The following is a 15,405-nucleotide window of genomic DNA, read 5'->3' on the forward strand; positions in this document are numbered from 1 at the left end:
GAGATTGAGGATCACACAATGGCAAACGAACTAGTCATGTGAGAGTTAAGTCAAAATTTGTGTCTCTTGGTATCATAAGTAAAGAAAGGGATATAAAAATCGAAATACCAAGTGGACATCTTTCTCATTTTGCATTAATGTTTGCCCTATCTAGATTAATTGTGATAAGGATAAATCAAATGAAGGGGCACTCACACACAACACATGTCCAAGCCAGGACTTGAATCCAGAACCTTCACTGGTGAAGCAGTGAATCTGTCACTGAAGCAGGAATGCCCATTTGGTGAAATGTCAATATAGAGAAATGAACAAGTGCTGAAATATCAGTACATTGTATGGTGTTGCTGGCATTAGACAACCATAGGTTTCAAGAACATAGCAAGTATTAAAAAGCCCGGAATCCAGCTATTACCCTTACCCGGATTTTCTTTCTTCTAGTCAAGCAGCTCATCTGGTACAGTGTCGAGATCCAACACAAGAAAAGATTTTCCAGAATGAAGCTCTGCTTTTATACAACCTGTTGATAGGCTTGCAGATAGGAGACACCGATGAAGCCATAAGATGTTCCTCCCTCGTTTGTATAGAAGGGCTTCAGCAATCTACTGACTCCTTCCAAATGCAGATGGAAATTAAAAAAGGGGGGCCACCAGTTGATTCAAGGAGTAGAGGAAAACAGCAATGACGAAGTTATGTTATGAATGATGATTTTCTTGAGTAAATGAAAGCAAATATTTTAAATGAAAAGCACATCAGTGTGGTTTCCAGTTTTAGCATTGAGACAAAACTTATTAATCCTTACAAGTGTAAAGGTTTATCAAAGCTGTTAGCAAACAACACACACAAAATGTAATTTTACCAGTTTTACATACATATTTAGGTTATTATGCATGGATAATAGTTTTGAAAACAATTAGATAGATGTAGGCTGGAGAAGGACAAAAACTGAAAACCTTACTTTCTTTCTCTTTTAACACCTAGATCAATTCATAAACCTAAATGAAGAGTCAGATCTTGAAGAACAAAAAAAAAAAAAAAAAAAAAGTTCAGAACTGCACCCAGCAGGAAGCAGTGAAATAGCAAATATATATTTTGACAACCTTGCAAAATAGATGTTGTCCATGTGGACATTTCCGTCACTGCTGCAGTCCTTTAGCTGGGATAACAATTTTCCAAAAAATAATTTTAACTTTTACTGTCGTGTTTACTATGTGGTGTTAATTGGTTGGCTACTATGATGGTTACCCAAGTATCAGGTACTCCACTCGATATGCGAGTTTCTGTGCAGTTTGAAAACCCAGCCATGCACAGTTTTTCATCATTCCAAATAGTATATCCAAGGATGATGGCTTACATGAATTCAGTCAGTTAAGATCATCAACATTGCTTTCGTGTGCACAGTAACCAACTAAATATGGAGAGGGGGAGGGAGAGAGAAAAGGTGCAGCAGTCAGTCTTTTCTCTGCACTAAGGAAGCAGAACCAGCACACACAAACAGCACTACTGTTTTTACTATTTTAAAAAGAGCTTACCTCTGGTTTGTTGTGCGTATCTACATCTAATGGAGAAGCAAACTGGCACACTAATTTCCTGCTCCTCATGATAACTGAAAATTTGAAAAAGTGCAATAATTAGGCATGATTGTTCTATGTACAGCATGCTTATACGTATAATAAAAGAAAAAATTATAACTTCCAAAAAAAACTGTCAGAATGATGTGATTGTTGTTTCATTTTAAAGAATGACTCAGATTTTTTTTTAGCAACACATTCAGTGGTAGTTGCGCACGCGCACTGGCCAGAATGTCTTGAAAACTGATATTATCAGTTTCTCAGTAGCCATTCGTCATGTTGTCGCCACAAGAAAAGGTGTTTTGTGTTTTAATGTTGTCTGAAGTGAAGTCTGTGACACTTGTGCAGAGACGATTTCATGCACGTTATGGTTTGGGTGCTAAAGAAGTTCCATTGTACATTTCAATAAAGAAATGGGAAAAACAGTTACGCAAAACTGGTTCTTTGTTGCTGATAAGAGGCAAACATTCAAAAAGGAAAGGGTCTGATGAGAATGTGGAGTGTGTTCATGCCTCAATTAGCCAGAGTCTGAGGAAATCCATACGCCAAGCTAGCAGGCAACTGCAAATTCCTAAATCTACGATACACAGGGTACTCCACAAGAGACTGCGAATTCATGCATACAAAATTCAACTTCATCAGCGCATAAAACCTGGTGACAAGCTTGTCAGCGTTCAATTTGCTAACGAAATGCTTATGAAAATTGATCGGGACGATTTATTCTTGGACACTGTTTGTTTTTCGGATGAGGCCACCTTACATGTTAGCGGTCATGTTAACCAACACAATTGTAGGATATGTGGTTCCGAAAATCCTCACGAGGTTCGTGTGAGAGAACAAGGTTCTCCGAAATTGAATGTGTGGTGCGGTGGGATGAAGACCAAAATCATCAGTCCCTTCTTCTTCACCGAGGGAACAGTGAATTTCAACAATTACCTGGACATGTTACAGTTTTTCATCGTACTCCAACTTCCACCCGGGGCCATCCTGCAACAAGATGGAGCACCATGTCATTTCTCAAATCTCGTTAGAGACTTCCTGTACGAGCATTTCAATGGAAAATGGATAGGGAGAGGTTCGAATTTTATTGAATGGCCCCCACGGTCACCAGACCTCAAGGTGTGATATTTTTTTTTTTGTGGGGGTATGTTAAGGACGAAGTTTACTGTACACCAGTTAGAGATTTGCAAGACTTGCGTGAAAGAATTGCGGTTGCAGTAAGCAACATGCTTCAAAACATGTGGCTTGAGGCTGACAACCGGTTTGACATTTGCCGGGCCACTAACGGTTCACATGTGGAAGTGTGCTAGTTTTCTTGATCTGTAAAAAAAATTCTGAGTTGTTACATACTTGTACAAAGTTTGGACAAAAAATATTGTAAATATTGTAAGTAAAAAAGTTGTGATTTCTTCTATTATTATACGTATAAGCAGGACACGCTGTATAATGGATAGGCAATTATGTACATGTATCAGCTAAATATGATAAACTTACACATGAACATCACACAATATTTTTTTTCACTTGTATCATAAAATTTATTACTTTCTTACTACACGACTTCAATAAAATATGCATGTTTTAATATGAATCAAACCAGTAAACTCAAAATGAAACATTTTTATGAGGACTTAAATTGTTATTTTTTGACTAGTCGATGAAATTTTGTCCAGTATTTAGGTGATTTCAAATTCACACAAAGGCAAATCCAGGCTGCTGCACATTTCTATTCCAACTGGAAGCATAGGCCCCACCAGAGGCGCAACCACGAATATTTGTCTGGGAGGGGAGGCAAATTCCAGGAGGATAAACGTACCAATAATAATAACAACAACAATAACATTAATGGCATTATTATTATTATTCGCATTTTTCCCTGGTATGTTTCAACACATTCAATTTCTCATTAGCTAATATGGAAAACAAGCACACAAACTGTATTTTTGAAAGACAAAAATGACGAATATCGTTCTTTGGTACATGTGTCATGTGTAACTTTCATCATATGTTTTACACATATGCAACATGGAGCGACGTAAAATAAGAAAATACATATGCAACATGTTAACACTAAATTGGGCATGTATTCAATGTTTTTTTATACATTACATAATCAATTCATCCACCTCATAACACACCAACAGCAAAAATGATATAAATTGTCTCTCACACGTGCGTGCTCCTCTACCTCAAAACAATTGTTCATACATTTAAAACAAACTATACATTTAAAACAAACTATTCAGCAGCAACTGTTCGAAGTACATATTTGGTCTTAATTCTTTCTCTAGTAATTTACAATGCATTGTAGAAAAAAATCACGGTGCGAGCGAAGCGAGCAAGAACATTTTTAGATCCAATTCTTGCAAACTGAAAACAATATTGATTTAATAGAGCGCAAATAATTTCACGGGCCATGGCATTCTCTATTTTACAATTTTTTTTCATTTAGCTCGTTCGGTGCCCAGGTCCGACTCCTGCTGCCCCCTATAGCTACAGTTCTGAACTTGATGGGACTGAAATAAAGGCAGGTATTGCGAGCTAAGCTAGCAAGAAAATTTTACAAACCATATTTTTATTTGCATAAAATTTTAAATCGAGGGGGGACAATGTCCCTCTGTGCCCCCGTACAGGTGTTCTTGGCAGTCTGGAAGAAAAATACAAGAAGTATATGAAAGCTAATTCCATCTTTTCTTGAGTATCAATCACTTTGACCTGTTAGCCTTGCTTTTCTTTACTTCAATGATTGCCCCCCTTGTCCCCCCTAGAATTGGTTTCCGTCCAAGGGTGGGGGGCAATGACCCCGGTCCCCCTGTGGTTGCGCCACTGTGCCCCATCCTGGCCTAGTTTTGAGTTTCATCAGTCCTTTGAATAAGTGGGATGGGGCAGGAGAAACTGATTTTCCCTTGATCCAACAGTCTACACCAAGTCTCCCCAAGTAAACAAAAACTAGATTGTATTTAAGGGTATATTAATTGATGATACCTGACCCTGAAAATATTTTCGCCCCTTTCTGCCTCACCACTCTTTTATCTGGCACCTTGCATTTGTTATTTAGCGTCACTTTTGGATATCACAACGATGAAGATTAGTGATTGGGCAAAATTCATGAAGGGACACTCACAAAGAACACACATGGAAAGGAATTCGAACTAGGAAACTTCGCCAATTGTGCTATCTCACAAACATTAAGCTACTGCTATGGTAAAGCGATAAGGTCAGAAAAAATAGTGGGGGGGGGGGATATTTTCTGGATGGTCACCACCAAATGCATACAAAAAAATGCATTTTTGTGCTAAGAAAACATTTACTTATCTAGTTTATCTTGTTTGCTGGGGGAGGGGGAGGGGAGTTGCCCAGCTCTTTTTCTGGCACAATCACTTCTACGGTGTGGTGTGATCTGTATAGCTCAACCAAGATGAGAAAAACCCGGCAGACCAAAGTTGACAGTAATTTGTTTTCTCTCGTCGCTTCCTCGTGTGCCACCGTGTTGCCAACTTCCCCCTTAAGAATTTCACAACAATGATAAATACTACGGCTCTATTTTCGCTATACAGAGTTTTCCCCTTCAGAAAGATACAAATACTTGGCACTGAATAAAGGTGAGGACGACGTGTCTGAAGAACAGAACACAACACCACTTTGGCAATGCAGGGACACGATTACATGGCAAGCAGCTGATTGGATCGCCCACGCTCCGTCCGCTCAAGGTTGAACATCCGATGAGAGGGCCAGAGGGTTTTTCTCTACTTGGTCAAACTGTAAGTCAGTCCCTGTACACAGTTATCATCGTTAGTCCATTGAGGTTCTTCACCGCAGTTCTCGTCGAATTGTGGAGAACGTTTTTTCCCCAGTGAGGATGGGAATAGGCAACAGTCAGCAATCAGTGGACACATGAACAAACAACAAAAGCATTTTTGTTGCATTACATTAGTTAGTTGCTCCCAGCGGTGGCGATTGGGTGCCAAAACTGGAGGCAAGGACAGTTTACACACTCTTGGTGGAGAAGCCTTTAGAGGACGGTACAAAAAGTGGAGGGCAACTTCCTCCCCCCCCCCTCCCCGGACGCTCCTGTTGTGATTTTTTCCCAGCAATGTCTAACTTTGAACCAAACCATTTGTAGATCAGTAAAAGGAGGGCGCGTTCTGCTCTGAAGAGCTGAATAAACAGTGGTTACACCTCCAAAACTTTCAACAGTACTCTTGAGTACCAAGATAGCGTAAGAACGTATCTGGCAATAACAGAAGGATGCACGTCATTCTGCGTTGCTAGCAAATAACGTGACCTTGAATTGAATAACGTGCTGAAGGAGAGTCACGTGCGTTCTCACACCCAAGGACGTTTGTTGCTCGCCTGTCTCTGGCGGCCACGAGGAAGTGAAGGCTACGATTGAGAAATCTAAGGTAATGGCAGAAATCTCGGTCGTCCACCTTAGGGACGGGCAACAACAAGGAAATGAAAACTATGTTTTGTTTGGAGCTTCGAGTAAATAAGATGAAAACCTAGCCTGCTACCAGTGGCGTCGCCAGAGGACAGTTTGAGGGTTTAAGGGGGGCGGACGTTTTTCAGGTGGGCTCCTTCAATTCTCTCGAATCTTCTTCACATATTTTCTTTCTTCATCTATCTATATTTTACATTACTCGCTTTACTTGTCTGTCTCTTTCACTCTTTAACCCCTTCTCCCTCTCTCTTTCTTATATTTTTATATCTTTCGTTAATGCCCCTAATGCCCTTTCTCCCTTTTTCTTTCTTATTTTCTATCGCTTTCTTTATATCCGTATATATCTCACTCGAACAATCTTTACCATGTCTCTCTCTCTTTAACTCTTTTTTCATGTCTTTCTGTTTCTTTATTTCTGTCTATTTCCTCCTCTTTAACTTTTCCTCCTTGTGGAATGGTTAGCACATAGCGATACGACTCCAGGGGTACCGGATTACAATCCCGGCCTGGGCATAGGTGTTCGTGTTCTTTGCGGGTGTCCTTTAATCAACTTCACCATATCATTACTTATCTTCATCGTCGCGATTAGCCAAAATAGAAGAAAAACGACGCTAAATAAAAATCAAATCAAAGCATTCTTTTTCCCTGTCTGCCTCATTTTTTCATCTTTATCTATCACTTTCTTCATTTCTATCTTTTTCTCTGTCTTTTATTCTATCATTATTTTCTCTCTTTCTTTCTCCTCTCCTTCCTCTGCGTGTGATTATTGCACTACTATAATCGATTCTGTGTATTTCTCCTGTAGGCTATTTGGATGGGTTGAACAGTGGGTTAAGACCATTTTAAGGGGGACTATGGCCCACTCGGTGGTAATGCCCCAGCCTACTAAATCTTTATGTCCTTTTGGTCTATGTCGCTTGTCTAGCTCTTTGGTAATCGCGACAAACAGAATGATGCACCCAGGCCGCTAGCCAGGAATTCTTTGTAGGGGGGGAGGCGAAGTCAATCCTAGAGGGGGCAAATTTTTAATATATTGTGTCGGATTGACAGATATAGCAGGGTACACAGATGCACTTGTCCCTTCCCCTTCCATCATAAGTATCCAATTGTCCTGCTATTCTTTGACTCTCCTAGTCTTGTTTATTTTTACTTCAATGTTTGCTTCCCCTAGAATGGACTTCTGTCCAAGGTCGTGGGGGGGGGGGGCAATGCCCCTGCCCCCGGTGGTTGCGGCACTGTTTATGAGTGTCTCCTCATCAATTCCACATCATCATTCATTGTTGAGATTAGCTAGAAGTGGCAAGAAAAGCAACGCTAAGTAACAAAAATCAAATATCCACTCCCTCTCTCTACCACATGAATCATTATTACCAAAAAGTAAACTTGGGAAACAAATTAAGCAGTTCCAAGTTCATAGCAACACATCCAAGAAAAACATCCGAACACATTAGGCACCTTTAATACAAGACTACTCAAAATATCACAACTGTTCTAGATACTAAAATTTGTGAAATCATTTCCCGAAGTCTAATCTGGAAGGGAATTTTTCCCCCCAATCCTAATACGACATTATACGGAATCCCATACATCCAAATAAATCACAAAATCAATAAGTGTCTTTGTTATGTTGCTAGAGTAACACATGATATAATTGTAAAGATTAGTGAGAATTCCAGGTAGGAATGTGTTCTGTATTTTTCACAGGGGGGGCAGCCCCCCCTCTAGCTACGGGCCTGGATACACCCATACGTTATTCAGGGTACGAACATGGGATCTCTAGCTTCGGAGCGCGTTATTACAATGACCATTCCGCCACTGAGGCTAGCGACTCAACGTACTAAAATGTATTTTAGAAATTCAACGAGATACTAAATTATACTCGACTCACTCATTTTCACATATAAAATTTCCAACTTTTCCAGGTTTTCCAGGAAAATACATTTCTGAACCACTCGGGAATGTTTTAAGCTTTTAACCAGGGTTGTTACGGGTCCAGAAACCCATAAACTGATGGGTTCTTTTGGGTTCCGCAACATGGCCAGAACCTTTTTTTCTTGCACAATTTAAATTCGGTCCAAGTTGCGTATTGTTTCATTTCAATACGGAACTTGAAGCGTATTTACATTGATCTGGAAAAAAGGTTTCTGGACCGTATTTAAATTGATCTTGGGAAAAAGGTTCCTGGACCGAATTGAAATACTTCACAGATAAATAGGTTCTTTACGGTCCACAACCCATTTACGCTTGCTGATTTTCTCTCCTGGACAGGAGTTCAATTCATTTAAAATTCCTGGATCTTTAACAACCCTGATTTTAACGTTCCATGTTCTCCAGGCCAGTGGTTGTAGTAGTATATGCTCGTTGTCGTTGTACGTACACGATGCTTGGCACAATAATAGTTCGGGCACATGTACTGTAATTCGCTTCTTTATATAGTGTATTTGCTATGCCATTCCTGCAATATCTTGTTCTTTCTTTTCATCTTGTGAACTTCAAAACATTTGCTCACGAAGATTGTGGACAGTATTATACTGCGTTTGTTACAACCTGTCCCGCTTCCCGCGCTTGCTCATCGCTGGCTTTTTCTAGCAGAAACCACGCGGCATTGCCGCTGCAGACCGCGTGAACCCCGGGCTGGGGAATTCGCTCCTCGCTGCCCAACAGACGACTTTCCTCGTTTTTCATTGGCACCGAAACTGTTGAGCGATCGCTAGCGCGGAAAACGGGACATGTTCTGGCAAATGCGGTATAAAGGCAGAATCAACACCGACCCCGGAATAGAACAGTTGACAAAACAAGAGCACCCCGGAACGACATTCACTATTGGGGTTACTCAGGTAATCCAGACTTCCTTGCAGTGGCCGAGCAGCAGGAAAATCAGGATTTGGCTGTCGAGTGGGTATAGGCGAATCGATACTCGAGTACGCTCGACTTCCCTGCGGGAGCTTGAGTAGCAGGAAATCCTGTTTTACCTGTAGATTGGGTATAGGCGAGTAGAAATCTACTTGTACTAGCGAAACTCAGCAAAACTCCAGTTCCCGCAGCAGCATAGTAGCAGGAAAACCTGTCTTGCCTATCGAGTAAAGCCCCTATCACACGGAACTGGATTTCTAGTTAGAATGCCCTAGTTGGCGATGAACTGACTTTCTGGGTAGTAATCATGGCCGCCTGGCTGACTGCTTGACTGGTTTTGAGGAATAGGACATGTTCTAATTGCTACTAACTTCTTCGACTAGATTCTGTGGAACAGCCAATCAGAGCAAAGTTTGGCCATGTGAAGATATTCTGTGAGTTTGTAAAGTAGCCTTTTTTTGTCTGTGGCTTCCGAGTGCATACAACACGAAAGGCATATTTACAATTGAAAAAGCTAAAATATTCTTCCATACGTGTATAGTAAACGTTGTAAAGTATGTATTTTATCAGCGCCATTGTTCTCTACCTAAAACCATTTAATGCGATGCGATATTCCTCTCGGTTGGATAGTTATCGTATTTTAAAAGTGTGAAGTGATACGTTGTTTACATCTCGCGCGGCCGCCATTATGGGAACGAAAGACTATCGACAAGTACGGTATAACAAGTACCGTGTGAGGCGAAATCTAGCAAATGGGTAGCCAGTCCAGCGTCAACTAGAGCATTCCAAATAGAAATCCACTTCCGTGTGATAGGGGCTTAAATTAGGTGACCGGTGACTAGAAAACTACCTGTCTTGGTGAATTTGGTTTGAGGCAAGCTCGACTTCCCTACGGGAGTACGGGTAGCAGGAAACTCTGTCTTAACTACCCTTTGACTAATTTTTCCAATTGGGTATGGGCGAGGACCAAGCCGTTCTCTGGTGACACTAGCAGATAGACGGCGGTGGGTATGAAGCGGAATATTTTATTGCAGCTTTTCTGCTTACTATCCGTGACAAAAATATTGAGCCCTGTGTTTACGTGCTTGTAAAATTGTACTCCGTGGGAGGAAAAAAGTCAAATATACCTGATTGGAAAGCTTCAAGGATCTATTTTTTAATAAGCATCATCTGAAATTTTTTCTTCGTTGCATTTTCTTATTATAATGAAAAAATCACTAAAAAGTACTTTTTTTTCTTCCACTCTGCAAGAACGGGAAACTTAACATCATACAGTTCATAATCAACTATTGATATACCGGTAATATTTAGATGTTTTGTACTTGAAGACGGATTATTTTTGCACCTCTGTGGAAAAAGTCAAATGCAGATCTTCACTAGACTCTTCAAAATTGAAATTTTAGGCATACGTGTAATCTTGAAATGCATAATTGCAAATTCAATGAAATTGTAAAAAGCCGTTTATATGACACATTTTATCCAAAATCCAGAAGTTTAACACGTGTATCTCAAGTATGACCACAGACATAAATTATTATTGACCACTCCTAATATGGTAAACGCACGGATGACGTATAGCTAGATGCGGCCAATCTCAAGACACTGCGGTCACAGCGTTGCCGCCTCGCTACAGCTGCACGGTCAACGCTGCGGGAATACTGGAAGTGCATTCCGTTCGTCCAATCCAAAGCATTGTACAGTGTCTCTCAAAAGTTTTAGGACAACGACATTTTAAACTAGGCAACCCAATTTACACAAGGCGTTGGTGGGTTGCGTGTAGAGTTAGGCTCAAATTCAGGGTTGCCACATGCACAATAGATGTTTATAAAATACGCGAAAGAAATAAAAACAAGTATTATTGTATAAAAGTATTAAAAATATCACTATTATATCGCATGTGACAAAATTCTTTCTCAAAGAAAAAAATAGGTTTTCTAGTATTTCATCGCTGATGAGTCTACAGAAAGAAAAAGAGGTGAGAGAAAACGAGAGGTGACAAAGGAGAGGAGAAAGAGAAAGCGAAAGGAGAAGAGAAGAAAGAGAGGATAGACGAGGAGAGGAGAAGTAGTGAGAAGAAAGGAAAAATCGAGGAGGAATGAGGAAAATGTAGCAAAGAAGAGAAAAGAGAAGGAAAACGAGATGAGAGAAGAGGAGACGAGAAGAGGGGAGTGGAGACTAGAGTAAAGGAGAGAAAAAGAGAAGAACGAAAAGAAGAGGAGAAAAGTGCAGTGGAGTCGGAAATCTAAGACAGGAGAGGAGATACGAGGAGTGAAGATGAGTGGGATGGAGATAAGATGCGAGAAAATTAGGCAAGGCGATATGAGATAAAAGCAGAGCAGAAGGAGGGAAGAGAAGAAGGAGAAGGAGAAGAGAAGAACAGAAAGGACTGAAGAGAAGAGGTAGTTGCAGAAAATATCGTCTCAGCGTCAAGAATTGATGCATTGGTCAAATTGTCGTCATGAAACATTCAATAACATTTTGAAATGTATTGGAGAATGTATTAGATCGGTGCCATATGCCTTTTGGCTGACTTCAGAGCAAGATGAAATCTTTCACGTAAGATCATTGATTTTACATGCGATTATACCACTAAAAACATGAATGTAATTTTAACATTTATCCAATGTTTCTCCAATTCTCGCTTCGTTGAAATGAAGATGTTGTAATTTAATATTTCCCCTCCCCCCATCGTTAATTCCAAACTGAATCATTCCGTTTCACACAGCGTGGACAATGAACACAATAAGATATGTCTAAAACTTACGAAAATTTTCTGCCACCGGAGGGGTTTGAACCTACGACCATCAAGTTGACAATCCTTAACGGTAACCATTACCCTACAAGCTGTCACTCCTGAAAGCAGGTAGAAGGAGCCGACGAACGTGAAATGTAGATGCAACTCTCCTCCTACATGTAATGTGCAAAGAATACTTGTTTGTAACAAAGAAAACGAAGGTAGAACGAATCGGAGAAAACATTTAATGGAGAATTGCACATGTTGAAAACTTTTCATTCGATATTTGCGGAGGTATCCTTGCATTGATCTCGAGTGGGAAAAGGGGTAAAATTAGTATATCCTGAATTGCCACAAATATAAAGAGTTATTTCATTAATATTTGTCAATGTCTTTAAACGAGTACAGAATTATCGTTAGAGTATCATAATTCATGATCTTATACATGAAAATATCCCTTTGAACGTGTGTCAATTCATTTATTTGTTTTTTATATATACATTCCAGATGCAGAACAATGTAGCCACTTTACACTGCTATTACAAATAATGTTACCTTAATAGAAGGGGAAATATGTTTTCTAGTATGGAGGATCGAACCTGAGACCGCAATTAATCTTTCAAGAACCAATGCACTACTACAATACTGCTATTACAAATAATGCCACCATGCCGTTGTTTAATGAAATGAGAATTGAAAAAAAGAGAACACTTCGTAAGGAGGATCGATCCTAGGACCGCTAGCAGCCCAATCGAAAATACTAGCCACTACACCATGCTTATACCTTTCGTTGAAGCATCAGTTATTAAGAATTCTGACCTTCCAATATTGTAAATGTCGTTGGGTAAACATGTAGTTAAACTTTAACTTTAATTTTGACTTGCTTTCTTATAGTATAGCAGCTATCAGCCTCCCCGATGGCGCAGAATTTACTATACTGGACCAATCCCCGATTTTTGTAATATTTCGCATACTCACTAATTGAGGCCTCCTAATCACGAATTTGAAGTTAAAATTTGGGGCTCATGTGTAGAAATTGCAAAATAAGCTAAATTGAGTGGTCCGCGACCGGCACGATTGCTCATTATTTACCGGAAAATTTTGAGTTTCCAATACTTAAAAAAAAAAAAGAAATATACATTCCTGATTTTAATTATGCTTGCCTTGCCTAACCTAACCTAATCTAACCACCGTGAATGGTTCGTGGGGCTATCCGTCAATGATGTGTGCGTCTACCCGTGCATGGTTTTACGACCCCAAATTTTAACTATGTTTGCCTAACCTAATCTAACCTAACCTTACCGAGAATGGTCAGTGGGGCTATCCGTGAAAGGTTTTGCTCTAATTGTGAAAACGAACCGATAAAAAATCTTATTTTCGTAGCACTTTAACGGCAAACGTTCATAATCGAAGACGCCATTTTCGTATCCTGCAATTTTACGATCGATGCACTGTTGCCAAACTTACTTGTAATCAAATCAGTCCACATTCCACATGTTCTTCTACATCGTGATTGTCAGTCACTGTCGTCTTCTTCGTCATGCTCTCCAAGTATGAAATCAACAGTGTGGCAACGCTGTAGACAGCGTAACTAATTGCGAACGTCAATTGTTCATATCAACAAATATGGCTCCCATACTTGTATACGGAGAGTCATTGCGAGAACTGAAAAGCTTATTTTACAACTTCTACACGTTAATGAACAATTTCTTCACCTCATCCAAACATGTTGACCTGAGATAAATCATCGCGGCTAATTATTTCGTGAGTATAAGACGTAGCATAGAAATTACAGAAGGGTCCGCTATTGTAAATATTTTCCGCGTTGCCTTGTAATCAAGGGGTCTCGCCGGTGGAGTCATATAGTGGTTCAGATCCCACTTTAAACTGTAGGTCCAGTCCCGATTAGCCTTACTGTGCATAAAGTGGACTTAAAACACTAAATCAATCAATCAATAGCAGCTATCTTCGAGAAATAATTTGATGTGATGATGAAAAACTAGAATATCAGTAGTTGTGAAAATACGAGTTATTTCTTCTAACTTATTATTGTGATGAGATATTATGAATGGGAATGGAAAATATCTAGAGGCTTGACATTGCAGAACGATGCTCTCTTCCTGATACTGTAACAGACGAAATGCTTGTTTACTGACGCAAGTCTCGTGTCTAGAACAGTCTTATGAAATGTATTTGCTGTTGCGCAAGGTAACACGAAATAATTACACCGTTTGCAAAAATGTTTGCGAACTGCCAAATGTGAGAAACGTTATAAGTAGACAGGGGAAAAATTTTATTCATGAAATCACATCACATTTGACAGTGTTTGTCAAGAGATACTCGTGGGACTGTGTTAAGGTGCTGGAATAAATGCTTCTTATTTTTCTTCACCAAAGAACAACAATTTTTAAGGTAGAGCAACAGTAGTTCCACTCTTTCTAATTTCTTTTAAATTCTTTCATATTCCTTTAATTGGGTTAAAAAGAAATAAAAATATTGCTTGCATTTCTGTCATTGACGTAGACCAGGCACGTATCCAGGATTTCTTTGAGGAAGGGGCCAGACCCAAAATTATATATATATATATATATATATATATATATAGAGAGAGAGAGAGAGAGAGATAGATTACAAACAGTTCAAATTGTCCGAGCGCCATTGAAAATTAATTAAAATTCTATGTTTAGAAAACGACGGGAGAACATTGGTCGAATTTCCTTTCTTGCTCTTTTGAGACAATATATACTTCTACAATAGCAATCGCGTTCGGAAACGGTGAAAAAAATGACTGTTTTCAAAGGCAGGCAAGCTTGGTAGCGTAGCTTGCTCGCGTTCAAAGTGACTCACGCTATATTCAAGGCCGCTTCTTATCGCAAAACACAACGTCTGCACGCAACAAGTTACAAGTGACCAGAGTCGAATTTTACAAAGAACCTGAAGAATGTTACATTTCATCAGAGGCGGCTAGTTGGGCACTAGATAAACATGCATAAGTTTGTCATAATTCCTGACAAACAAAAAGCTTATTATATTCGAATAGTAATACGTGCTTTATCCTGTAACATGTAAGATACTTATCGGGATTACAGCGTAGTAGTGGCAATAGATCCATGAAGAACAAAATAAAACTGAATGGTTGCTTTATTATAGATAAATATTTAAAAAATATATTTTTTTTCATTCCCTTGTATTTTCTTATTTTAATAATAATAACCCATGGCTCGACAATCCTCGAAGGGCCTTGCCCTATCTCCCGACTGCCAGTCTCCCTCCTCCCACAGTCCTACCTAGAGGTGTGGAGATCTTCAACCGGTAATGGGGTGACGTGGGATCAGCACGTCGAACCCCAGCCGTTATAGAAGATTTACTAGACCCGATTACGCTACTCACTCGTAGCTCTCCAATTTCCTCACGATGGTGGGTTGCTACCGGCCCTATACCCAGGCCGAGAACCCTAAGACTGAACACAGGCGGACTCGAACCCATGACCCCATGACGTCCCGCAGTCGGAGTCCAAAGCACAGCACCTTAGACAGCACAGTCTGATTTTACTTTTGGCTAATCGCGAAGATAAGGATGAATAATGAATAGAGAAATAAATAAAGAAGGTCACGCACAAAGAAGACGACGGATCTTCAAATCTCTTAGATTACGAGTTCAAGCCCTAAATATGAGGATTTTAACCTTAAACCTCAATTTCAAAATTATAAACAAAATGCCTATTTATACTAAACTTCTCATCGAGAACAAAAGAGTTTGTAACTGTGAAACTAGCTCTGAATGCAAACTGACATTTTTTCATGTGAGTA

The 15,405-nt window shown here is 39.7% G+C and overlaps 1 protein-coding gene across 1 annotated transcript in view; it reads right to left on the reverse strand.

Moving 5' to 3' along the window:
* Mondo (MLX interacting protein mondo) overlaps window positions 1-15,405 on the reverse strand; it is a 151,067-nt gene that overhangs the window by 37,102 nt on the left and 98,560 nt on the right. The window contains exon 3 of the mRNA XM_083124124.1: window positions 1,530-1,603. Coding sequence (XP_082980250.1) covers window positions 1,530-1,603 — 74 coding nt within the window. The remainder of the gene's footprint in view (window positions 1-1,529; window positions 1,604-15,405) is intronic.

Source organism: Lepisma saccharinum, chromosome 6 (genome assembly GCF_977018435.1).
Source record: "Lepisma saccharinum chromosome 6, izLepSacc3.1, whole genome shotgun sequence".
Taxonomy (NCBI): Eukaryota; Metazoa; Arthropoda; class Insecta; order Zygentoma; family Lepismatidae; genus Lepisma; species Lepisma saccharinum.